This window comes from Podarcis bocagei (genome assembly GCF_964188305.1).
Source record: "Podarcis bocagei genome assembly, chromosome: 18".
Classification (NCBI taxonomy): Eukaryota; Metazoa; Chordata; class Lepidosauria; order Squamata; family Lacertidae; genus Podarcis; species Podarcis bocagei.
The window spans coordinates 7,465,186-7,492,408 of NC_138144.1; the positions used below are offsets into that span (position 1 = coordinate 7,465,186).

The following is a 27,223-nucleotide window of genomic DNA, read 5'->3' on the forward strand; positions in this document are numbered from 1 at the left end:
TTTTTTCACCTCCTCCCGTGTTGCAGAGAAACATTTGGTCAGCTTGGGAGTCAAAATGGTTTCAGTCCGGTCTTCCTGTGCTGATCTATGTACGTGCTTGGTTGGTACATTTATGAACATTTATTATATATATAAGGCCTTAAATTTTGTTATTACATCATCTGTCCCTGTGATGCAGCAATTCTTCCTTTGGCCCCATCCAATGGGGCTTAGGAGGAGACTCTGAATCATACAATTGCAGAGTTGGGAGGAACCATGAGGGGGCATCTAGTCCAACCCCCTGCAATGCAAGAATCTTCCCCCCCACGTAGGGCTCAAACCCACGACCCTGAGATTAAGAGCAGCACTGGGAGCAATCAACCCCAAAATGCAGCCCTCTGCTTTCCCCCAGACACCATTCATTCACATGGGAGAGAGGATTAATCTCTGCCCCACACTCCTGTCACTGTGGGGGAATGTTTCTGCCCTGTGCGTCTCGGTAAACCCCGCAAGACGAAGCAACTGCAAGCTCCTTGGCGCTGCCCGACATCTTCGCTTGATGCAAATATCACCATATTTTTCGCTCTATAAGTCGCACCAGACCACAAGACGCACCTAGTTTTTGGAGGAGGAAAACAAGAAAAAATATATTCTGAATCTCAGAAGCCAGAACAGTAAGAGGGATCGCTGCGCAGTGAAAGCAGCAATCCCTCTTGCTGTTCTGGCTTCTGGGTAGCTGCACAGCCTGCGTTCGCTCCATAAGACGCACACACGTTTCCCCTTACTTTTTAGGAGGGGGAAAGTGAGTCTTATAGAGCAAAAAATACGGTACATATCGGCACCCACACATTGCCAATCATAATTACAGGCGCTTTGCTAGAGATGAATAAATAAAGGAGCAGGCTGGAGGGGTGGCGGGGGGTGAGGTTAGGAGGGGACAGCAGCAGACCCTACACACATCCATTCCCCCTTCTCCTTCCCACTCTGCAACCGTCTTTATGTGGGCATGTGGCTTGCCACGACGGCGCTTGTCGCAAGCAGTGTGGCTGCCCAGCCTGGCGAGACTAATCGGTTCAGGCAGGGCTTCCGCTCGGGGCTGCCTGCGTCACATGCAGAAAGCGAGATCCCAGAGCGAGGGTTTGTGTGCTTCTGGTGGCTTACTCATCGGGGAGGGGCCTCCTTTCCCCCCCACCTCCTGCTCCCACTGGCGTAGCAAGCAAGAGGGAGATGTGCAGCAGGTTATCCCCAGTTGTTGCTGTTATATTTATACCCCACCTTTCCCCCGCTGGCAAGGACTTAAGCAGGAATGCCAGCTTGGCTCCGTGACTGTGGGTGCCCGGGGCCCTGAGTGCCATGCGCCGTGCATGGCGCTCGCAGCGAAATCTGTGGGTGCCTGGCCCCTTCATGCGGGATTTTGTGGGTGCACCCAGGGATCTGGCACCTACGAACTCAAAGCAGCTTACAGATTCTATTTTTAAAAAGTACAGTTAAAAACATGGACAGGGGGGCCCACAATCATTTTAGAAAATTAAACATTGATAGAGTTAAGACCATATATACAGGCAGCAACCAATGTACATACATCCAACTGATGTGCGCTTGTGCGCATCGCCGCAACCCAGAAATGGCCGGAAAAGGGGGTGTAGCGTAGGGTTACCAGACGTCCCCGCTTCCTGGGGACAGCCCCCGGATTTGCAGATCTGTCCCTGGACCAATTCCTTCCCCGGAATGTCCGCAGATTTGCAAATCTGTCCCTGGGAAACGTGGCAGCGGCAGCCTCAGCAGCTCGGAGCCAGCCTGATAGCGCAGTTGGCTCTGGCTGCTGACTGCTGCTGCCATCGCCACTGCTGAAGGGGAACCGGGGACGTCCGGTGGTACAGATCTCCTGCCCCCTTCCCCTTTTGTTTTGACTGATGTGGGAGGTTTGGTAGTTGTGGGCGGGCGGCTGTTGCTCAGGAGGGCGCAAGGTGCGCAGTTTCTCTGACGGGCAAGGTGCAAAGCCCTTCTTTCGCACCCTGTGAAACATAAATGCGCAGAGTTTTTAAAAAACTGGGCAACGGCGCGCCGCCTGCCCATGACTCCCGAGCCCCCCCCCCATCTCCTTCCCCCTTTGTTTTGACAGATCGGGGGAGGCTTGGGAGCCGCAGACGGGCAGCCATTGCCCAGTTTTTTAAAAACTCTGTGCATTTATGTTTCACAGGGTGCGAAAGAAGGGCTTTGCACCTTTATACAACATGCATGTGTGTCTTTTGCCTCACCATCCCCACTACTGACTCCCTGTTGCTACTCAGCTTTGGGCTGCGGGAATCCAAAGGGTCCCCGGATTCATTGAAAAAAACCTGGTAACCATAGTGTAGCGGGCTTATGCCTGATCTGCTGTTGGGGTCCGCTAATCGGCTGCCTTGGTCATTGAAAAGCCAATAAATGCTATAGACAGAGGAGATTCCCATAATCACTACTGATGCAAGGTGGGGGTCAGGAATGAATACCCCCCAATGTAAAACAGTTATTGCCTGTACCTAAAAATCTGTTCAAACTATGCAAACGATTACAATGAAAACAGCACTGCTCCAGCCCTTTCGTGGAAAGCAGTCGGTTCCACAAAGCCTGTTGGAACAAGATTCTTCTTCCTTGCCGGCAGGAGAGCAAGGAGGGTGACCGTCTAACTTCTCTAGGGAGGGAGTTGCCTGGGAGCAGCCCCCACCCCACCCCTAGAAGGCCCTCTCCTGACTCCCTACCTGTTGATCCATTCCTTTTTTAAAAAATTCTCAAGAATGGGATTGTGCTCTCAGCGGCAGGTCTTTGCTTCTCAAAAACACTGAGCTCCGGTGAGGATATAATAGTGCAAAAGGCTACAGAACCAAAAATAGAAACTGAGATAATTAAATGCTGAAAATGCGAGTATTTTTCTAAGGCCTGCACACACGCACAACATTTTGTTCCGGAATGCGTAGAGTGCTCTGTGCATAGTCTGTGCAGAATTTAGATCTGTTGCATTTTTGTGGTTTGTTTGGCCCCTGAAAAGCATTTATACATTTCATAAAATTTATACGCTGCTTGATTGCAGTTTTCAAAAAAAGATAAAGGGATAAAATTACTAATAAGAAAGAAATAACAACAATACAGTGGTACCTCTGGTTACGTACTTAATTTGTTCCGGAGGTCCGTTCTTAACCTGAAACTGTTAACCTGAGGTACCGCTTTAACTAATGGGGCCACCGCTGCACGATTTCTGTTCTCATCCGGAAGCAAAGTTCTTAACCCGAGGTACTATTTCTGGGTTAGCGGAGTCTGTAACCTGAAGCGTTTGTAACCTGAAGCATCTGTAACCTGAGGTAAAGGTAAAGGGCCCCCTGACCATTAGCTCCAATTGTGGCCGACTCTGGGGTTGCGGCGCTCATCTCGCTTTATTGGCCGAGGGAACCGGCGTACAGCTTCCGGGTCATGTGGCCAGCAGGACTAAGCCACTTCTGGTGAACCAGAGCAGCGTACGGACACGCCACTTACCTTCCCGCCAGAGCGGTACCTATTTATCTACTTGCACTTTGACGTGCTTTCGAACTGCTAGGTTGGCAGGAGCAGGGACCGAGCAACAGGAGCTCACCCCGTCATTGCGAGGATTCAAACCGCTGACCTTCTGATCGGCAAGCCCTAGCCTCTGTGGTTTAACCCACAGCGCCACCCGCGTATTTGCTGTTGTTGTGGCCCCCCTCCCCAAGTTAAAATATCAGTATTCTTAGTCGGATGAATGGTCCGCCCAGCTCATTCTTGTCCAAACTGACTGGCGGCGGCAGCTGTCCAGCCTTTCAGACAAGGCAGGCTGTCCATCCCTACCTGCTGGGGAGTGAAGCTGGGACTTTCTGCATGCAGGGCAGGTGTCCAGCCTGCGATGGACCTCGCAGCATGCAGCTTGGGGACGGGAAAGCCCGTGCCTCACAGCCCATCTCCAAAAATCAAAACAGCAGCAATCTCTTTCCAGGTCACTGCGCCCTCCAACAGATCCTGCCCCCTTTGCAATTCCTCCTGACACACGTCGCCTCCGATCCGATCCCCTTCCAAGGCAGACCCTCTGATCCTGTCGCTTGCAATAAGGCATTCCTTGCATGGTTCCTCAACACGTTCCTTTCCTTTGTCAACGCTCCCCTGGGCATCTGTGCGGCACCCCACTGGGGGAATGTCACATTTTTTTATCCATTTGCCAAGATGACTCCTCTTATGGGTTTAAAAAAAGAGAGAGGATGCAATATACCCTGTGGAGCTGTCATCCCCAGAAATATGCCCCCCAAACACTTTACCTAAATCCGCCCTGCTGATAACTGGTTGCAGCGTCTTCTGAAGCCCAGAAACAGCAGCCCAGAAGGAATGCAAAGGCTTTCTCCCTCTTCATTAGTAGAGTGAAGAAGAGGCCCTGCCAGGAGAAGCCGTTTAATCGGGTAGCTCAGCTCTTGCAAAGCTTTCAAGTGCAGCCATTGGCATATTCGGTGCAAGATAACCCACTTTCTCCGATAAGAAAAGCTGTGGGTTTGTTGACCTGTAATGAATTATGGAAGATGGACCCATATACAGTGGTACCTCGGGTTACAGACGCTTCAGGTTACAGATGCTTCAGGTGACAGACTCCGCTAACCCAGAAATAGTACCCCGGGTTAAGAACTTTGCTTCAGGATGAGAACAGAAATCGTGCGGCAGCAGCAGGAGGCCCCATTATTTAAAGTGGTGCTTCAAGTTAAGAACAGTTTCAGGTTAAGAACAGACCTCCAGAACGAATTAAATTCTTAACCCGAGGTACCACTGTATAGGACTTCTCTTACTTTGCATAATTTCTCATCAACATTTACTATGCTGCATGATGTATTCTCTTTCTGGTGGGACATGGGTGGTGCTGTGGTCTAAACCACAGAGCCTCTTGGGCTTGCAGATCGGAAGGTCGGCAGTTCGAATCCCTGCGACGGGGTGAGCTCCTGTTGCTCAGTCCCTGCTCCTGCCAACCTAGTAGTTCAAAAGCACATCAAAATGCAAGTAGAAAAATAGGTACCACTCCAGCAGGAAGGAAAACGGCGTTTCCATGCGCTCTGGTTTCCATCACAGTGTCCCGTTGTGCCAGAAGCGTTTTAGCCATGCTGGCCACATGACCCAGAAAGCTGTCTGTGGACAAACACCGGCTCCCTTGGCCTGAAAGTGAGAATAGTCGCCTTTGACTTGACTTGACCGTCCAGAGGTCCTTTACCTTTTTACCTCTGCTTCTGGTAATCGTAGGAAGGGTGAAGGTAAAGGGACCATTAGGTCCTGACCATTAGGTCCAGTCGTGGCCGACTCTGGGGTTGTGGTGCTCATCTCGCTTTACTGGCCAAGGGAGCCAGCGTACAGCTTCTGGGTCATGTGGCCAGCAGGGCTAAGCCGCTTCTGGCGAAACCAGGGCAGCGCGCGGAAACACCGTTTACCTTCCCGTCGGAGTGGTACCTATTTATCTACTTGCACTTTGACATGCTTTCAAACTGCTAGGTTGGCAGGAGCAGGGACCGAGCAACGGGAGCTCACCCCGTCGCGGGGATTCAAACTGCCGACCTTCTGACTGGCAAGTCCTAGGCTCTGTGGTTTAACCCACAGTGCCACCTGCGTCCCTTGTAGGAAGGGTAGGATTGCCATATTTCAAAAAGTGAAAATTCGGACACAAATGTTTTCTAGGACATTTGCCAATACGTCTGGATTTTCCAAGACATTACAGTGGTACCTCAGGTTAAGTACTTAATTCGTTCTGGAGGTCTGTTCTTAACCTGAAACTGTTCTTAACCTGAAGCACCACTTTAGCTAATGGGGCCTCCCCCTGCCGCCGCGCCGCTGGAGCACGATTTCTGTTCTCATCCTGAAGCAAAGTTCTTAAACCAAGGTACTATTTCTGGGTTAGCGGAGTCTGTAGCCTGAAGCGTATGTAACCTGAAGCGTATGTAACCCAAGGTACCACTGTACAACGATTTCGGCCTGGACACTGTTTCAGACTGCCCTATTCTAGCTCCGAGCGAACGTATGGCAACCCTAAGGAAAGGGAACTGAAGCCACCCCTCTGGTTTCTGAGTTATCACAAGCTTTCGTGCCATGCCCTTTGAAACATACCTTCAAATCGATAAGCGCCAGAAGCACCCACAATTTTAAAAACAGGCGCACACATTGTGTGGCTTCGTAGTTGCTGCAAAATCTCACCATTAATGCTGTGAAATGTACATGATTGTTGTGTCCTTCCTTTCCACCTTGGAAACTGTCATTCTATACAGGGGACTAGGGATCTCCATCACATCCCTACCCCCCCCCCCCCTTCAGAATATAGAGAGCGTGAACCCAAGACCCTGAGATAAAGATAATAGACGGCACCTTTGCAAAACTAGTATCTTTGGGGTTCCTTGGGGTAGTGGATTGCTGAGGCGTTCCCAAAGTAAAGGAAGGATTGAACTCTGATTAATAAGAATACACATAGAGGCTTGAACCAGCAAGACTCTGGGAAGGGTGCGTATAATAATCTCTGCGTCTCTCCACCCCTCGGCCCAGGTCGTTTTATTCACAAAAGAGCTTTTTACAGAGTGTTCGTAAGAACCAATCAGATTTCCTCTGAGCATTTCAACAAACCTCACGTGGGGTCAAAGTTAAACTACCAAAACTAATCAAGCACACATATTTCTGGGGTAAACAAAACAGAACTAAAAAGGAGTGCATTTGGCAACCCCTGAGGTCATAAACAAGCAAAATACATGATAAGAAGGATGGGCAGGACGACAGCGATCATTATCACCTTCAGGTGAGATCTGTTTCCTGGCCCTAAGATTAACATCCTAAGATTAACATATCAGAAAAGCTACATCAAAGAAACTTGCCCACTATCTTTGATGACCCAAGACGCCTGCCTGTCTAAGCAACTGGGCTGTGTACGTGACTTGTGAAGAGAGAGAAATGGGTAGTAGAGGAAATGGCCAGAGATGCAGAGGGTTGTGGAATTTGATCAGAAATTATTGTCAATGTCTCAAACCCAGTCAACACAATGCATTCATCGTGGACACAATGGCTTGATGCATATTTTATAATTCCTCATAGTAATCCCACCTGACCCCACACTCTGGATATTTGCACTCCTACAGATTGCCCCATCTTCCCCCCCTCCATCCTGAGAGACCCACAGAAAGTTGATGGTTCTGTGGTTTTCTTTTCTTTTCCCCTCTCTAGGGGACAGAAAGCTCTTTGTGGGAATGTTGAACAAGCAGCAATCGGAAGAAGACATACTGCGCCTCTTTGAACCTTTCGGGGTCATTGACGAGTGCACGGTGCTCAGAGGGCCGGACGGCAACAGCAAAGGTCAGTCTCTGGTCCTCCGTCCATCTAGGATGGGGGACGAATCTTTTGCCTAACGTGGGTTTCAAATCCACCACTCTGAGATTAAGAGTCTTGTGCTCTACTAGCTGAGGTGTCCCTTCAAGAACAGACTTGACCTCTTCTCGAAGGGAACAGTTGCTTGCAAATTCAGTCCATTTTGAAACTGGTTTCACTCCCAAAGCACTCCGCAGAGAACTCTGGGAATTGGCTGTCCTCAGGCTTCATTATTATTAATTATTATTATTATTACATTCTTTGAACTCGGGTGCCTCACAGCATCTCTCACGGGGGGAAAACAATAGCAAAAAGGCATTCACCTTGAGGACTAGTCTCTTGCTTTTGCATTTATGCCTTGCCAGGTTTGATTGGCGAGTTTTGGAGAGCCATTGTAATAAATAATTGGTGGCGGTGCTCTTACACCTTCAGCAAGGCTATCGGCTAATGTAAAAGAGGGGGGAAACACCCTCTTGATGTGCTGTGCAGGGTCGCATGTTATTATGGTGTGTGAAAAGAGTTGGGAACCTCGGGCTTGAGAACCCAATGTGGCCCCCAGGGCTCTCTGCCTGGCCCTCAAAACCACACCTTGTATTTGAACTGTGATAATGACTCTTCCTTGACTCTCTCTCTCTCTATCTCTCTGTGTAAAAACTTATAAGCTTTGTGTGGCTGGAAGGTCGCCTATGGCTCAAAAGTCATGCCATATGCTTGCTTGTAGTGTGGAGTTGCTCCTGGCATGAATGGAGGCCATGGGAAATTAAGTAGGGCGGGGGGCCATGGGAATTTTGCACAAAGAGGGGTCCATGGGATTCTTCCATTTGAACAGGCCAATGTTCCATAAACTATACTTTCCTCCAGCTCTGTTCTCACTTGCAGCTTTCCTTTCTGTCCTCCTCTTCTCTCTCTCTCTGTCTCCTCTGACGCCCTCCAGGCTGTGCCTTTGTTAAATTCTCCTCTCACACGGAGGCCCAGGCAGCGATCCACGCCCTTCATGGCAGCCAAACTATGCCTGTGAGTAAGGTGCCGTCAGAATTTGGGGTGGGTGGGTGGTCGGGTTCCTTTGGGGTGCGAGCCAGCGTCACAAACCGGCCATTTGCCCAAGGCGAGTCGAAATCCTCCAGAGGGGAACAGCTGATGGGAAAACGAGTCACAATATGGGGGATCCGTGTGGGAGGTTTGTGGGGGGTACCAGTGCTGCCCTATCCAAGGACTCAGCTAGAGAGCTGCAAATAAAGCATTTTAAGTGCAATGTACAAATGTAACACTAGGTGGCGAAAGGGAGCTATGCAAAATTCAATTTATTTTTCAAAACGTTGGTGTTTTTTTAAAGCGTTTTTTTTAAATATGTGTGTAGATTCCACCCAGATTAAAGTTTGGGCTGTTGCATGACATTGTGGTGGTGAGTGAAGGAGACCTAAGCAGACACAAGAGAAAGGAGCCCATCTGGGAGAAGGAAAACTCTGATCCTAAACCTCCGCTGTCTTACGGGACATGTTTGAGAGAAGAACAGATTCAGGAGCACGTGCCCTCCACCATTTCTCCAATAAAAATAGGAATGTCCCATTCCATTATTATTATTATTATTATTATTATTATTATTATTATTATTATTACCACCTCCCATTAAGCACTTAAAAACTTCCCTATACAGGGTTGTCTTCTAAAGGCTTACTTACAGTGGGATGCGGGTGGCGCTGTGGTCTAAAGCACGGAGCCTCTTGGGCTTGCCGATTGGAAGGTCGGTGGTTCATATTGCCGCGACGGAGTGAGCTCCCGTTGCTCTGTCCCAGCTCCTGCCAACCTAGTAGCTCAAAATCACACCAGTGCAAGTAAATAATAGGTACTGTTGCGGTGGGAGGGTAAACGGCGTATCCTTGCGCTCTGGTTTCCCATTGCATCAGAAGCAGTTTAGTCCTGCTAGCCACATGACCCAGAAAGCTGTCTGTGGACCAACGCCAGCTCCCTTGGCCTGAAAGCAAGATGAGCGCCGCAACCCCATAGTCGCCTTTGACTGGACTTAACCATCCAGGGGTCCTTTAACTTTACCTTTGTTTAGTCATTTAGTCGTGTCCGCCTCTTCGTGACCCCCTGGACCAGAGCACGCCAGGCACTTCTGTCTTCCACTGCCCCCCGCAGTTTGGTCAAACTCATCCTGGTAGCTTTGAGAACACCGTCCAACCATCTCGTCCTCTGTTGTCCCCTTCTCCTTGTGCCCTCCATCTTTCCCAACATCAGGGTCTTTGCCAGGGAGTCTTTTCTCCTCCTGAGGTGGCCAAAGTCTTGGAGCCTCAGCTTCACAATCTGTCCTTCCAGTGAGCACTCAGGGCTGATTTCCTTCAGAACGGATAGGTTTGATCTTCTTGCAGTCCATGGGACTCTCAAGAGTCTCCTCCAGCACCAGAATTCAACCATTTACCTTTATAGTTACTTATCTCCTTGGCTCAGGGGTCGCATAACTCCATCCCCTCCAACATTTCTCCCATGAGAATAGGGACGTCCCAAGAAAAAGCGGCACCAAATCAGAAACCAAGGTGGCTTCTGTAAATTCAGGACTGTGCCTGGAAAATAGGGACACTTGTAAACTCTCCACAAAACCAGAGTGAAATCCCTAAGGCGGTTGGATGGTGCCTTGTACACCTCCTTCCAGAAACTCCTGCAGCCAAGCTGGTCCCCAACGTCTTACTCTGCTTTCCTTTGAACGATCACCGTGAGACCGAGATGGAGCTCTTGTTGTCTGGGTAGCCCAGGACTTCCAATGTGATGGCCTGGGACTCGGACTTGGACTCGGAGCCAGAGGAGTCTCAGTCCGCACCGGATCCTTTGCCTCGGGCGGCAGCTGAACCTAGTCTGGGGCCTGATCCTGAAGAGTCCCAGTCTGCACAGGTTCCCCTGCAACAAGCACCAGCTGGGCCGAGTCAGAGGCCTGATCCTGCCCTGGCTCCAGATGCGGGGATGACCTCGTTGCCTCCAGCTGGGCCATCACTTACAGCTGCTCCACTGCCGGTTGGGTCAGGGGAGGCTGAGGCGGCCCCTGGGTCTAGTAACCCACCAACGTCTCCTGAGCTGCGAGACTGAGGTCTGAGAGAAGGAGAGACCTGAGTACTCGCAGGAGGAGTGCTCACCTTCGGGCGAAACAGGGAGGTGAGTCGCCGGGAGATCAGGACCGGCCGCTACCCCGACAAAGATAAAAGGCTGTCAGACCCCACCCCAGGTTGCGGGGGCAACATTGCTGTATGCCAGATCCTGCCTGAGATCCTGTACCTGTCCTTGCCTGGTTTCCTGCCTTGGCCCTGTCGGACTGACTCCCAGCAGGACCTTTGGATTCGGGACCACACCTGGACCGCGTTTCACGGGTTACCCCCGGGCCCAGCACATCTATTTTTTAAAAAAATAAAAATTATTGGTTTTACAAATTTTTAAAAACAATACAAACAAATAAAGAAACAAACAAACATGTATAATTTCATATCCTTTTTTCATAAACCTCACTTCCTCCGACTCCCCCAAACCTCCCCTTTCTGCATCCCAATTTCCAAAATTATTTCAGCAAATCCTTAAACTTAATTTTATCAAATTTGTTCCTTATTTATTCTTTTCTTTTACTTAATCTTTTGTCGCTGTAATCTCCTTTTTTTCCTAAAAACCTCAACATTTTAGCATTCATCAATTTTGTAATATTTCTTAAGATAGATTTTAAATTTCTTCCAATCTTCATCCGCCGTCTCTTTCCCCTGATCACGGATTCTGCCGGTCATTTCAGCCAATGTCATATAGTCTATCACCTTCATCTGCCGGGCCCAGCACATCTAGACACGCTGCCCAGGCGTGGGCCCTGGGGTGGTCGCTTCAGTGCTGCTAACACAGCGTTTCGACTTCACACACACACACACACACACACACACACACACCTGTCCATAGGCACCCTCGATAGTCTCTTGAGACAAATGGAGACCAACCTATAGGGCTCCCATCCGATGAAGGAGACCTCACTGTGCCAGACTTCGCTTCCCCTTGGCCCTGCTTTTCTGCAGCTTATGGGAGTTGTAGTCCAGGCCGTGTCTGTCCTGGTCTCTCGCTTTGTAATAAAAGAACATATCTGAAGGCCATGGGTAGTGTTTAGAGCAGCCTTTCTCAACCTTGATGAGAAAGTCTCATGGGACCACAAGTCCCATCATCCCTGACCACTGGTCCTGATGGGAGTTGTATTGCAACAACTCCTGGGAACCCAAGCTTGAGAAAGGCTGGGTTAGAGCATTGGACAAGGACCTGGGAAAGACCTGGGTTCAAATCCTCACTCAGTGACCCTTGGGGGTAGGTCACGGCCTCTCAGCCTAACCTACCTCACAGGGTCGTCGTGGGAATGAAATGAAGAAGCGGTTGGGGGGGGGGGAGAAACCACTTCCTTGAAGCCCTTGCAGGAAACGGTGGGATGTACATGCAATAATTAAAAATAATTAATCTGTGCATTGCAGCCAACTCCATCTTAGAGCTCCTGTCTTGCTCAGGGTGGGTGGTGGTTCCGAAATGCCTTTTTAAAGATGATGGCTGCTTAAAAATTGTGCTTAAAAATAAACTTTTTTCCAAGTTGCCTAATTAACCGACAGCATTTTTTTTAAAAAAAGTTATTTAATCGAACCAATTCATCCACTAAATTCTGCCTTCCGAACCGTTATGGGTTTTGGATTATGTGGCCACATTTTGTGGTTGTAGCGGTGTTGGACCGCTGGGAGAGCCGAATTCGAATCCCCACGCAGCTCAGAGGAATGACCAGTCGCAGCCTCTCACAACCCGAACCTACCTCTCAGGGTTATTGTAAGGATAAAATAAGGCAGGGAGGAACTGTGAATCTCACCTTGAGTTCCTGGGAGGGAAAGTGGGATTAAGTAAACATTCACATTCATTTCGGCCTGGCGAGGCTCTCAGATGCTGCTCTGATCAGATTTCTATTCTCTCTCTTTCTTCTTTGGCTGCCCTCAATTTCTTGACATCTCTCTCTTTCCAGCCAGGTTTTAACAGGGAGGGTTGGGGGGGAAGGAACCGTTAATGACTGTCAGTGGGACTTTGTAGGGTTCCGGGCAGCTCTAACCAGATTGGCCACCGAGCTGCGCTTGCCGAAAACAAGACTCCGGTCCACATGATTTGGAATAAAGAGCTGATTTAAATAGGAACTGCCTTGTGCAATGTTAAATTGCTGGTCCTCCCTGGCTGCTGTTGTCTGCACGGACTGGCAGCAGCTCTGCAGGGAGTCGCGCCCAGTCCTCCTTGGCTGCCGCTGTGCTAGAGAGGAGTGGCAGGCAGCAGGAGGCTCCCCGCAGCCGATCTCAGGCCAGTGATGGAACCATAGAACTGCAGAGTTACAGGGTACCCCAGGGTCATCTAGTCATAGAATAGAATCATAGAATCCTAGAGTTGGAAGAGACCACAAGGGCCATCGAGTCCAACCCCCTGCCAAGCAGGAGACACCATCAGAGCACTCCTGACATATGGTTGTCAAGCCTCTGCTTAAAGACCTCCAAAGTAGGAGACGCCACCACACTCCTTGGCAGCAAATTCCACTGTCAAACAGCTCTTACTGTCAGGAAGTTCTTCCTAATGTTTAGGTGGAATCTTCTTTCTTGTAGTTTGGATCCATTGCTCCGTGTCCGCTTCTCTGGAGCAGCAGAAAACAACCTTTCTCCCTCCTCTATGTGACCTCCTTTTATATATTTGAACATGGCTATCATATCACCCCTTAACCTCCTCTTCTCCAGGCTAAACATGCCCAGCTCCCTTAGCCGTTCCTCATAAGGCATCGTTTCCAGGCCTTTGACCACTTTGGTTGCCCTCCTCTGGACACATTCCAGTTTGTCAGTGTCCTTCTTGAACTGTGGTGCCCACAACTGGACACAGTACTCCAGGTGAGGTCTGACCAGAGCAGAATACAGTGGCACTATTACTTCCCTTGATCTAGATGCTATACTCCTATTGAGTCCAACCCCCCGTAATGCCAGAGTCATGGCTAAAGAGTCTGACGCCTGTGCCTTTCCTCCTGCAAACTAGGGCGCTTCCTCCAGCCTTGTGGTGAAATTTGCCGACACGGACAAAGAGCGAACCCTCCGGCGCATGCAGCAGATGGTGGGGCAACTGGGGATCCTCACGCCTTCCTTTGCGCTGCCCTTCACCCCGTACAGCACATATGCTCAGGCCGTGAGTATCTGCCTGGACGCGAGGCAGCAGAGTGAGGGCTGGGTGTGTGTGTGAATCCGGGGTGCATGTTTCTGTGTGCCTGCGTTCAGCAGGGCACCCGTCATGACATGGCTGTAAGAACGGAAGAAGAGCAACATGGGGAGGATTGTGGAATTGGGATATAAAATTTGCAGCATGTTATGCCAACCTAGCAGTTCGAAAGCACGTCATGTGCAAGTAGATAAATAGGTACAGCTCCGGTGGGAAGGTAAACAGCATTTCCGTGCGCTGCTCTGGTTTGCCAGAAGCGGCTTAGTCCTGCTGGCCACATGACCCGGAAGGTGTACGCCGGCTCCCTTGGCCAATAAAGCGAGATGAGCGCCGCAACCCCAGAGTCGGTCACGACTGGACCTAATGGTCAGGGGTCCCTTTACCTTTACCTTTATGGTCTAAGACAACGGTTCTCAACTTGTGGGTCCCCACATGTTGTTGGACTACAACTCCCATCATCCCTGAGCTCTGGCCTTGCTAGCTAGGGGGGATGGGAGTTGTAGTTCAACAACATCTGGGGACTCACAGGTTGAGAAAGGGTGGACGGGTAGGCAAACTAAGGCCCGGGGGTCGGATCAGGCCCAATTGCCTTCTCAATCCGGCTGGTGGATGGTCCGGGAATCAGTGTGTTTTTACATAAGTAGAATGTGTTCTTTTATTTCAAATGCATCTCTGGGTTATTTGTGGGGCATAGGAATTCGTTCAAATATATATATATATAGTCTGGCCCTCCACAAGGTCTGAGGGACAGTGGATTGGCCCCCTGCTGAAAAAGTTTGTTGAGCCCTGGTCTAAGAGCCAGTGTGGTGTAGTGGTTAAGAGCAGTGGACTCGTAATCTGGGGAACCGGGTTCGCATCTCCGCTCCTCCACATGCAGCTGCTGGGTGACCTTGGGCCAGTCACCCTTCTCTGAAGTCTCTCAGCCCCACTCACCTCACAGAGTGTTTGTTGTGGGGGAGGAAGGGAAAGGAGATTGTTAGCTGCTTTGAGACTCCTCCGGGTAGTGATAAAGCGGGATATCATATCCAAACTCCTCTTCTTCTAAGAGAAAATGATATGAAAATGATATATTGTTGGTATCTAAAACCGAGTAAACTGTCAAAAATGTATAAATCTAAATCAAACAAATTTTGGAAGGTGAAGGAAGGTTCTTTTTATCATATGTGGTGGTCTTGTAGCTTACTGGGTTAAAGCTTACTAGGAAATGATATATAATGAATTGAAAAAGATGTTCAAAATAACTTTTATTAAAAACAAACAAATCCAGAAGCTTTTCTTTTGGGAATTATAGGGACAGCACTACCTAATTTGTATAGAAATTTATTTATGTACGCTACTACAGCGGCAAGAATGTTACTTGCCCCAAAATGGAAAGAAGCAGAAGTCCCAGCAAAGGAAGAATGGATACAAAAGCTTATGAAATATGCAGAAACTTACAGGAAGAATAAGAAATCAAGATAACAAATTCTTAATAAAAGAATGGAAATGGTTTATTGAAAATTTGCAGAAAAATTGTAAACAGATTAAAACATTGGCAGGATTATTGTAATAACCTGCAGTTTTATCAGTATAGATTTAAAGTAGATGAATAAATGAGCAAATTAAGTTAATCTGGATATGCAGAATATATGAAAGAATAAATTTAAGGAACTGCAGAAAGAGGGGAAGGAAGTCAAAGAAGCGTTGCAGCCTTCAGCTGTAGAGGCCTAGCCGAGCCATTGATAGATCTCTCTCTGTGGTATCGTTGCTGCGGATTGTTATTTGCACACTCTCAAGGCACGAAGCGGGACGTGGGTAGCACTGTGGGTTAAATCACAGAGCCTAGGATTTGCCGATCAGAAGCTCGGCGGTTCGAATCCCCGTGACGGGGTGAGCTCCCGTTGCTCAGTCCCTGCTCCTGCCAACTCAGCAGTTCGAAAGCATGCCAAAGTGCAAGTAGATAAATAGGTACCGCTCCGGCGGGAAGGTAAATGGCGTTTCCGTTCGCTGCTCTGGTTCGCCAGAAGCGGCTTAGTCATGCTGGCCACATGACCCGGAAGCTGTACGCCGGCTCCCTCGGGCAATAAAGCGAGATGAGCGCGCAACCCCAGAGTCAGCCACGACTGGACCTAATGGTCAGGGGTCCCTTTACCTTTACTTTACTTTAAGGCACGACACCAACCAGGAAGTGGCACATAAAGGGGCAAAAACGGCACCCCAAAGGCGTGAAAATGGTGCAAAAACAGTGTCGTGCAATCCCAGGAGCCTTTGCACCGGCCTATGGAAAGTTTGAACAAGGAGGTTTAGAAGGAGCTATTGCGGTGGAGTTATGGTTTTCTAAAGGGTTTACAGAGGTTTAGAGCAGGCTTCCTCAACCTCGGCCCTCCAGATCAGGCGTCCCCAAACTTGGCCCCCCAGCTGTTTTGGGACTACAGTTCCCATCATCCCTGACCACTGGTCCTGTTAGCTAGGGATGATGGGAGTTGTAGTCCCAAAACAGCTGGAGGGCCGAGTTTGGGGATCCCTGCTCCAGATGTTTTTTTTTGCCTACAACTCCCATGATCCCTAGCTAGCAGGACCAGTGGTCAGGGATGATGGGAATTGTAGTCTCAAGGAAGCCTGGTTCAGATTTAGAGTGTGTTTGCAGGCTTTTCCAATGGTGTTTCCCAGTAGACACGACTTCACTTACACACTGGAGACCTGCCTGCATTTTTCTTTTCTTTTCTCAGCTGATGCAGCAGCAGACCGTCCTCTCGGCATCTCATGGAAGCTTCGTCAGCCCAAGCCTCACCTTCTCCCCCTGCCACATCCAGCAAATCGGCACCGTCAGCCTAAATGGCTTGCCAGCCACTCCTGTTGCACAAACCTCAGGTGCGTATCCTTGGTGTCAGGGGTGGGGAAGTTTTCCCAGCCTGGGGGCCACCCTGCCTCCTGGGCAAGCCAGAGGGAAAAGGGGACAGAGCAGCCCTTCTTCCCTGATGGGGTATCCATACAGAGTCCTTACATGGGTTCCCTATTGGTAGGAGAAAATAACAGAGGCCAACCAGAGAATATTGAGAAGCAAAGCAGCTAGTAAGCCTGATCTTTATTAAAGCTGTTGCAACAGGGTGCTCCCCTCAAACGCAGGAAAGGAGGAGGACCCAGAACGAAGGTGTGTCCGCCCTTATATAGACATTTTAAATTCCCTGCCCTGGAGCTCAAGACCACCCCTCCATACATCATACATACATCACAGAAGGGGTGTAGCCCAAGACCATTCCCCAGAAACATCATATCCACATCACAGAAAAGGTGGTCTACAACAGAAATTTGAGTGTTGTTGTTTTTCCTGTCTGCCAGGTTATCTGATAATGCCTTATCTGATTGCCTTTCCTGGTAGTCTGGCCATTCCTTTTGAAATGGTGATTACCGTATTTTTCGCCCCATAAGACGCACTTTTTCCCCTCCAAAAATGAAGGGGAAATCGGGGTGCGTCTTATGGGGCGAATGCCTGCAAGCCTCGCGCACCCGGCAGGAGGTCCCACCGGGTGCGTGAGGCTTGGGGCGGCAGCCTGTCGCCCAAAGCACTAGGAGCCCTCGGGAGGGCTCCCCCTGCTTCGGGCGAATGTCTGCAAGCCTCGCACACCCGGCAGGAGGTCCCACCGGGTGCGCGAGGCTTGGGGCGGCAGCGGACTGCTTGCGCGCACCTAGAAGCTTGGGGTGTAGCTCCTGGTGTAGCGCAGCGATCCGCTAGCCCTGGGAGAGCACCGCGGCTAGCGGACTGCTTGCGCGCACCTAGAAGCTTGGGGCGCGCTGAGCTCAGCACGCCCCAAGCTTCTAGGTGCGCGCAAGCAGTCCGCTGCCGCCCCAAGCCTCGTGCACCCGGTGGGACCTCCTGCCGGGTGCGCGAGGCTTGGGGCGGCAGCGGACTGCTTGCGCGCACCTAGAAGCTTGGGGCGCGCTGAGCTCAGCACGCTCCAAGCTCCTGGTGTAGCGCAGCGATCCGCTAGCCCTGGGAGAGCCCCGCGGCTCTCCCAAGGCTAGCGGACTGCTTGCGCGCACGCAGAAGCTTGGGGCGCGCTGAGCTCAGCACGCCCCAAGCTCCTGGTGTAGCGCAGCGATCCGCTAGCCCTGGGAGAGGCGCCCGGCTCTTCCACGCTAGCGGAGACCTTGCCGGCACGCAGAAGCTTGGGGCGCACTGAGCTCCGCACGCCCCAAGCTCCTGGTGTAGCGCAGCGCACCTGGGGGGGAAATAAAATTTTTTTCCTTTATTTCCCCCCCAAAAATCTAGGTGCATCTTATGGGCCGGTGCGTCTTATGGGGCGAAAAATACGGTACTTAATTCCTGAGACAATGAGTAGGTTCCCTCACCCCGTCCCTCCTTGCAGAGAAACATTTGGTCAGCTTGGGAGTCGAAATGGTTTCAGGGAGTCAAAATAGTTTCAAGGAGGTCTTCCTGTGCTCCTCCAGACATTGGTACATTTATGAACATTTATTATACATATATGACCTTAAAATTCTATTACAGTACGCTGCTCCCCTCCCTCAGCCCCAGCTGCCTAATGACAGGGCTGGCCTAATGATAGATGCAAGCCAAATCTAGTAGGTTTGTACTTCTCCACTATATGACCAGCACTGACTTCGATCCAACAAACTTTAATATTTGAGGCGTTCCCAAAGTAAAGGAAGGATTGGACTCTGATAATAAAATACACACAGAGGCTTGAACCAGCAAGACTCTGGGAGGAGTGCGTGTAATAATAATTCCTGTCCACCCTCCGGCCCAGGTCGTTTTATTCACAAAAGAACTTTTTACACAGTGTACGTAAGAGCCAATCAGATTTCCTCTGAGCATTTCAAAAAACCCCATGTGGGGACAGTCAAACTACAAAAAGCTAATTTAAGCATGCATACTTCTGGGGGACGCGGGTGGTGCTGTGGGTTAAACCACAGAGCCTAAGACTTGCCGATCAGAAGGTTGACGGTTCGAATCCCCGCGACAGGGTGAGCTCCTGTTGCTCAGTCCCTGCTCCTGCCAACCTAGCAGTTCGAAAGCATGTCAAAATGCAAGTAGATAAATAGGTACCGCTCCAGCAGGAAGGTAAACGGCGTTTCCGTGTGCTGCTCTGGTTCACCAGAAGCGGCTTAGTCCTGCTGGCCACATGACACAGAAGCTGTACGCCAGCTTCCTCGGCCAATAAAGCGAGATGAGCACTGCAACCCCAGAGTTGGTCACAACTGGACCTAATGGTCAGGGGTCCCTTTACCTTAAAAAGGAGGAATGCATTCAGCAAATCCGGAGGTCATAAACAAGCAATAAAGGAAGGAAGTATTTACCATCTCCTGGAAGGATGGCAGTATTTATCATATTCTTGTGAACCCTCTTCCTGGCCCTAAGATCTACCTAAAGATTAAACTACATCAAAGCTAACTATCATCTTTATGACCCAGGATGCCTCATGCAGCAACTGGCAACTGGGCTGCGTACGTGACTTGTCAAGCAGAGAGAAATGGACAGTAGAGGAAATGGCCAGAGATGCAGAGGGTTGTGGGATTTGATCAGAAATTATTGTCAATGAATCGAACCCAGTCAACGCCATGCTTTCATGGCGGACACAATGGCTTGATGCATATTTTATAATTCCTCATAGTAATCCCATCTGATCCCAACACTCTGGATATTTGCACTCCTACATTACAGTGGTACCTCGGGTTAAGTACTTAATTCGTTCGTAGGTCCGTTCTTAACCTGAGACTGTTCTTAACCTGAAGCACCACTTTAGCTAATGGGGCCTCCTGCTGCCGCCGTGCCGCCGGAGCCAGATTTCTGTTCTTATCCTGAAGCAAAGTTCTTAACCTGAAGCACTATATCTGAGTTAGCAGAGTGTGTAACCTGAAGCGTATGTAACCTGAAGCCGAGGTACCCGAGGTACCACTGTATTTTCCACAATCCAGATGGAGGCGGATTGCCGGTTAATTTTATATTTTCTGCCATGGTAGAGAATACAGGACTTCAGATAGGTAAACGTTCCAACCTGGTACAAAGCAGCTCCTCTCCTTTTCTTTCTCCCTGGAGAGCTAGTTGAATGGGAAGAGTATCTGTTTTTGCATGCAGATAGTCCTGAGTTCGATTCCTGACGGCCCTGGTTGAAAAGCGTGCGCGAAAGGTCACGCTCAGTGTAGACAGTAGACGAACAAGCACCTGGTGCAAGGATGCTTCTGAGGGGGAAAGGCACATCTGGATGCACGGAGGGGCAGGCGCCAATGCTGTCCCCAGAGCTGTTAAAAGGGTACAATATGGGCATGTTAACATCTTACATTAAAAACCTGACAGTACCAAACTATCGAAGGCTTTTCACCAAAGCCAGACTAAATGTCTTTCCTTCTGCAGTGTTGAGAGGAGTTCCCTACCAGGACAGACTTTGCTCGTGTGCTCAAGACATCGATCCCATAAAACATATTTTGTTGCACTGTGCGAAATATGAGCAAGCCAGGGCTGAACTGATACTACCCTTGCTGGTACCTTTCCCGGGAAAATCAGAGGCTCACTATGTCAGGTTCCTATTGGAAGACTGGACAAATGCTAGAACAGTGGCAAAGTTTTTATCTGTGGTTGCAAGAACCAATGATCCCTATATTCTGAACAAAATGTTTGTTTAACCTGGAGGTAGGCTGTATGAATTTTGTATTGCTTTATAACGATTTGTTGGGTCTCTGGACCGTAATAAAAATTGTTGTTGTTGTTGTTGTTGTTAAAAGGAAAGTTACACCCACCCGCTTTTCTGTCTCTGCAGGGTTACACTCGCCTCCTCTCTTGGGCACAACTGCCATCCCGGGACTGGTGGCCCCCATCACCAACAGCTTCGCAGGAGTGGTCCCTATTCCCAGCACCCATCCCACCTTGGAGGCAGTTTATACGAATGGGCTTCTTCCCTGCACAGGTAGGAAAGGGGAAAGGTGTGGTGCGGGAAACAGGCACAGAGAGGAGGATACGGATGGGCAGCCTATGCTCCTCCCAGATGATGGTGGACTCCAACTCTCATCTCTCCCAACTACCATCTTCAGTAAACCTGCTCATTTTAGTCCTCAAGGTTCTGAGTTGGTTGCCGGCTGTTTCGTTCTGATGTCTGTTTTGAGCAATGGTTCAAAATGCTGTTGCGACTCCCAATTTCCACTCCCAACTCCAATTCATTATTTTTTTTTTTGGCTCGTTCACATTTTAGGACTTCCCTTCTTCTCAACAGGTCCATTCCTTTAGAAAAATAAAATAAGATCTCTCCTCTTTTAGCCCAGAACCCATCGGTAGCAGAGACTATGCACCCAGCCTTCACCGGAGTCCAGCAGTATGCAGGTACCGTGTGCATGAGAGTGGAACTTGACCTGGGGAATACACACATTTTTCTAAGGCTGGCGGAAGCATTATAGATTATATTCTAATTTCGAGATTTGCGTATGGCGTTGATCAGGGCCAGAGGGGACAGCAAGGATGAAGGGCAGTTTCAAAATATGTCGAACGACTCACCTTAAGCTCACTGCTTTTGAAAACTTACAGAATTACAGTGGTACCTTGGTTTGCATACGTTTTGGATTACAAACACGTCAAACCCGGAAGTGTGTGTCCCGGTTTGCAACCCTTTTTTGGATTACAACCTGTCAGGGGACTGCCATCGGAACAGGGGAGGGAGGCAGGGGGATACAGAGAGCGTCTGACGCTTCTGAGGAGCAGCTGCTTGTCCTGCAGTGGGGAAAACCACACCTCCAGTGGAGAAGAGAAGGAAGGGGGCAGCCAAGCGAAGGGAGGGCTCAAAAATGCTGCTGAGAGCCGAAGCGCCTCACCTAGCCCGGCTGGCCCGGAGGCACACATGCCGTTTCCATCGCCCAGCTTTCGCAGAGGGGTGAAACGTAAGGAGGGGAGGCGGAGATTTGGGGTCTCTAAGTTCTTATGCTGGGGGAGGGGGGGACCGGAAGGGGCCACTCCCGGAATCTGCAAGTGACTAAGACGGACATGAACTTTGTGGTTATGCTCTATAAATAGTTTGCACCAATAAAACCTGTGAAAGAAAGGTCGGAGTCCTGACTGGTTACTCACGAGCAACCACCATCAGCACCTGACACAACCCACCCTTTTTTTTTTATTACGAACAATTTTTGGGGGGAGGTCCCATTGGCGAAAGCGCACCTTGGGTTGCAACCTGTTTTGGTTTGGTCAGGGAACTGCCATCAGCTCAGAGGCGAGAGGTGGAAGGGCAGTTGTGTTACAGGGAGCCTCCAAAGATCGTGAGAAGCAGCACTTCCTCCGCGGAGGAGGGAAGCCCCGCCTCCAGTGGGGGAGGGATACAGGGTTCCGAGGATGCAAGGGAGAGCCACAGCACCAAGCATGAACAAAGCGCGGGGGGAGGCAAGTCCCCCTTTAGCCACACCCTCTCTGCGCAGTCGGTTTACGCGCAGAGAGGGGAGGCGTCGGCTGGGGGTCATGAGACTACTCTGCTGGGGAAAGTTTAAGGTCCACCCACTCTCAGATTCTGCTAGTGCCTGAGCAAGACATGGAATTGAGACGTTCTTCACTGTAAATGTTTTTGCACCAATAATAAAGGGATCATGAATATCATCTGGTCCAACCCCCTGCAATCTTTTGCTCAAACCCAAAACCCTGAGATTAAGAGTTTCATGCTTTAAAACTGATATACATACAGCAGAGTTTGACTCAGTTCTTTAACTAGCAGCCCACCTGAATGCACACAAAGTCAAGTGTGTGTGAAGTATATAAGATTGCAGAGCTATATGGACTTTCCATAAGCAAAATGGACACGGATAGATATTTGCATTGCGGTGACCTGCAATTCTAACTTGAATCTGTATGTTAGTAGCTTTATTTGTTGGTTTTTCCTTTCCTTAATTTGATTATTTTATTTGTTTGTGTGTGTTTTTTTAAATGCAAACTGTATATTGCATTAGGCTGAATTTATTGACGGCGTTTTGCTCTGAGTTGAGGCATTTCGCATTTTGATTTCCGGTCAACAAAATTTGAAGGAAGAAAAATATGTTTTGAAAAACCAAAATACATGAAAGATAATCAAATGAATGCTCTGTCTCCCCTCTCTTTCCCCGCCCAGCTGTCTACCCAGCCACCACCATCACCCCGGTCGCTCAGCCCATCCCTCAGCCCCTTCCAATAATCCAGCAGCAGCAACGGGAAGGTAGGTCGTCTTCTGCTGATGGGAGGGCATAGTTTTGTAGCCTTATTAGACTTTACCGATTGGTAGGGTGAGCGTTGCTCCCAGAACAGGGAGGAAGGAGTCAAATGACACTGAGGTTTGGTTCAGAGAAAGAGTTTATTCTGCTCTCCGGATAGCAGAAGGCACTGCGTGAATCGGTTCACAGCAAGCACAAAAGCAAGAGAAATTGCATACAATATATATATCCTCCAGGCACCCTCTTCCCCCCTTCCCCAGGAATCCAGCCACGTAAGCTCATACACGTAAGTTGACAGCACAGATCTTCCTGCTCCTGTACTCTTGACCATAAAAGGGTGTCCCTGTTCCTGTAATCCTTATCTTGGGGTAAGAAGGTCACCAACTCTAAGAGCACTCCTGGCGCCGTTCCTGGGGGGCTGACCAGGTCTGTGCGTCATTGTGGTCAGGATGTAAGATAAGACCCAAATGTGTCATCCCTGCTCCACTTTGGAACTGGCAAGGCCATTCATTAGGCGTCATGGACTGATAAAGGAAAGAGCTTTGTTTATACAGCTGTGTTTTTGTTACACATTTGCTCAAGAGCTCAAGTTAAGGGCTTTTAACTAATGCACCCTTGGAGAAGGAAAAATGGGATTTGGGGGCCCGTTTCAGATTGACTGCACAGTCAGGTTTTTAGATTTGGGAAACCCATTCCTTCAGTTTGGTGGAAATTGCTTGTAGGAGGACCACTTAGATTCCTTCATGGTGGCTAGAGGTTTCCCCACCCCCCACTTAGTGGGATACAAGCCAAAGAATGCAACAGGCTTGTGGTCACTCAAGGGTGTTTCCTTGCTGAACGGGGGGGGGGGGGATTTGAACCCAAGGCCTCTCTGCTCCTAGTCTGATGCTCTAACCAGTATGCCATGCTGCCTCTTTGACCACAGGTCCCGAAGGATGCAACCTTTTCATCTACCACCTGCCTCAGGAGTTTGGCGACAACGAACTCATGCAGATGTTCCTTCCCTTTGGGAACATCATCTCCTCCAAAGTTTTCATGGACCGCGCAACAAACCAGAGCAAATGTTTCGGTGAGCGATCAAGGGAGGGAGGGAGGCGAAGAGGGGCAGGTACAGGATGGGCAATTTGAAGCCCTCGGTTTGGAGAGGTCCTTTGCCATCTCCTTCTGTTTTAACAACTCTGCGCGTTTTAGTCTCGTCAACAAACCTGCCCCTCTCTCTGCTCATATGCCTGACTTGAGACCATTTATGAACGATGGCTTAAAAAGAGAACTGGGCAAATTCACGGAGGATAGGGTGACTAGCTGTGATGTTTCTGAAGAAGTTGTTGTTGTTTAGTTGTTTAGTCGTGTCCGACTCTTCGTGACCCCCTGGATCAGACCACGCCAGGCACTCCTGTCTTCCACTGCCTCCCGCAGTTTGGTCAGACTCATGCTGGTAGCTTCGAGAACACTGTCCCACCATCTCGTCCTCTGTCGTCCCCTTCTCCTTGTGCCCTCCATCTTTCCCAGCATCAGGGTCTTTTCCAGGGAGTCTTCTCTTCTCATGGCCAAAGTCTTGGAGCCTCAGCTTCAGGATCCGTCCTTCCAGTGAGCACTCAGGGCTGGTTTCCTTCAGAATGGAGAGGTTTGATCTTCTTGCAGTCCATGGGACTCTCAAGAGTCTCCTCCAGCACCAGAATTCAAAAACATCAATTCTTCAGCGATCAGCCTTCTTTATGATCCAGCGCTCACTTCCATACATCACGACTGGGAAAACCATGGCTTTAACTATACGGACCTTTGTTGGCAAGGTGATGTCTCTGCTTTTTAGGATGCTGTCTAGGTTTGTCATTGCTGTTTCTGAATATGGGGTGCTGGAAATCATAGGAAATCACTTGCTCTTGTGCTCAAATCCTGCCTGTGGGGTATTTGGTTAGCCACTGTGAGAACAGGACACTGGACGAAGAGGGGCCATTGGCCTGATCCAGAAGGGAGACGAGGGTCATCTAGTCCAACCCCCTGCCCAACACGGGGCTCGAACCCACAGCTCTGAGATTAAGCTTCTCCTCCTCTACCGACTGAGCTATTACGCAGAGCTCAGGGGCTTGATGTGCATCAGGAATAAGGGAGCCTGTCGTCATCATGATTTATTTCATAGTCATGCAATCATAGAATTGCAGAGTTCCAATGGACCCCAAGGGTCATCTATTCCAACCCCCCTTCAATGCAGGAATTTCCTCCCCTAACATGGGGCTCAAACCTGCAACCCAGAGATCCTAATCTACCGACTGAGCTTTGCTTACATGCAAATTCGCTTGTGTTTTATTCCCTTCCTTTCTTCTGTGTCCAGTTCTGGGCACCACAGTTCAAGAAGGACACTGACAAACTGGAACGTGTCCAGAGGAGGGCAACCAAAATGGTCAAAGGCCTGGAAACGATGCCTTATGAGGAACGGCTAAGGGAGGTGGGCATGTTTAGCCTGGAGAAGAGGAGGTTAAGGGGTGATATGATAGCCATGTTCAAATATATAAAAGGATGTCACATAGAGGAGGGAGAAAGGTTGTTTTCTGCTGCTCCAGAGAAGCGGACACGGAGCAATGGATCCAAACTACAAGAAAGAAGATTCCACCTAAACATTAGGAAGAACTTCCTGACAGTAAGAGCTGTTTGACAGTGGGATTTGCTGCCAAGGAGTGTGGTGGAGTCTCCTTCTTTGGAGGTCTTTAAGCAGAGGCTTGACAACCATATGTCAGGAGTGCTCTGATGGTGTTTCCTGCTTGGCAGGGGGTTGGACTCGATGGCCCTCTTCCAACTCTATGATTCTATGATTCTCTTTCTCAATGGAAGCACTCAAGCACAGCAGAGGTTATATTTTCTGAGAATCCTCCGGAAAAACAATCTCTCAAAGGACCTGTTGATGGCATTCTACCACTGTACTGTGGAGAGTGTATTAACTTATGGTCTGTGTGTGTGGTTTGGGAGCTGCACGGTCGGGGGAAAACAATGCTGTCCAGGGTTGTCAAGACTGCGGAGAGAATAATTGGGTGCACTCTTCCCACTTTGCATCAAATCTACGCTTCCAGGTGCCATAAGAAAGCTGCAGAGATAGCGCAGGACAGTGTGCACTCCGGAAATGATCTCTTTCAGCTTCTGCCTTCTGGAAGAAGGTACAGGGTTATAAAGACTAGGACTAGCCACCTGAGAAACAGTTTCTACCCAAATGTGATTTTGGTTTTAAATGCAGTGTAAGGTAGTCTCTGAGGGACACGGGTGGCACTGTGGGTTAAACCACAGAGCCTAGGGCTTGCCGATCAGAAGGTTGGCTGTTCGAATCCCTGCAACAGGGTGAGCTCCCGTTGTTCAGTCCCTGCTCCTGCCAACCTAGCAGTTCGAAAGCACGTCAAGGTGCAAGCAGATAAATAGGTACCGCTCCGGCGGGAAGGTAAACATTGTTTCTGTGCGCTGCTCTGGTTCACCAGAAGCGGCTTAGTCATGCTGGCCACATGAGCTGTACGCCGGCTCCCTCGGCCAATAAAGCGAGATGAGCGCCACAACCCCAGAGTCGGCCACGACTGGACCTAATGGTCAGGGGTCCCTTTACCTTTACCTTAAGGTAGTCTCTATGAGGTCAATTCATAGAGAATTGGAATTGACCTTGAATCTTTTAAGTGTTATGGCAAACAGAAAGGAAAAAAACAGACGGGATGTCGACAGAGGAGGGCTTAGTGGCTGCATTACTGAAAATAAACGACTCGCTGGAACAACTCCACAAGAAAATAGATGCGAGAAATGTGAAATTGGATGTTGCAAATATTGAAATTGATTCAACTGTAGAAAGCTTAAACAACTTGGGACAAAAGGTGAATAGTAATTCAGAAACCACTCAGAAACTGACACAGGAATCTACTTCGATATGGCAAACTGCAGATGAAGTCGGGAAAAACCCTTGCTGCTGAATTTAAAATAATACAACTGGAGAGGAGAGTCCCATCCATACAAAGACAATCTGATGAACATAAGTGGACATTCGTTATGATTGAATTTAAAGAAGAACAGATGAATTTGAGGACCAGAGCCCTATCTGAATTGGAAAAGGAAAGCTTGACAGAGTTTCAGGGGGCGATACTAACATTGGTCGAGAAAGAGAGGCATTTGGGGGTTGATATGACTGCCAAAAATGTGAATCTTCTTAAGGATAACTGTGAAGGATGTTGGATTGAAGAGAAGGGGGATTTGGAAATATGGACAAATCAGAAGTTGTCACTGTTGGGCCGAGTTATTGTGGTGGGGATGAGGGCTGCTGTGTTGTTGGGGATGTTGCTTTTGTTTCAAACACTGCAAGCTTTGGATGGGATGGAGGGTTTTAAGAGGTGGCAGAGGGATGCTCCTAGAGTTGTTTGGCAGGGCAGGAAGCCTCGAGTAAAACTTAAGATATTGATGGATGCCAAAGAAGGAGGTGGACCTGCCCTGCTAGACCTTTAAATTTTGCTGTGAACCATCTGCTTTTTGCTGGTTGAGAGAATGGTTGCTTTTTGAAAACATTGAA

The 27,223-nt window shown here is 49.3% G+C and overlaps 1 protein-coding gene across 3 annotated transcripts in view; it reads left to right on the forward strand.

Annotated features, from left to right (window-relative positions):
• Positions 1-27,223, forward strand: part of CELF5 (CUGBP Elav-like family member 5) — a 78,173-nt gene that overhangs the window by 42,574 nt on the left and 8,376 nt on the right. For all 3 annotated transcript variants that reach the window (XR_014003643.1, XM_081177860.1, XM_081177861.1), the window contains exons 4-11: positions 7,189-7,317; positions 8,264-8,343; positions 13,372-13,518; positions 16,257-16,398; positions 20,301-20,447; positions 20,795-20,857; positions 22,620-22,703; positions 23,624-23,767. Coding sequence is in view for 2 of the 3 variants with exons in the window: in XM_081177860.1 (XP_081033986.1) it covers positions 7,189-7,317; positions 8,264-8,343; positions 13,372-13,518; positions 16,257-16,398; positions 20,301-20,447; positions 20,795-20,857; positions 22,620-22,703; positions 23,624-23,767 (936 nt within the window). In the remaining variant the exon portion in view is untranslated. The remainder of the gene's footprint in view (positions 1-7,188; positions 7,318-8,263; positions 8,344-13,371; positions 13,519-16,256; positions 16,399-20,300; positions 20,448-20,794; positions 20,858-22,619; positions 22,704-23,623; positions 23,768-27,223) is intronic.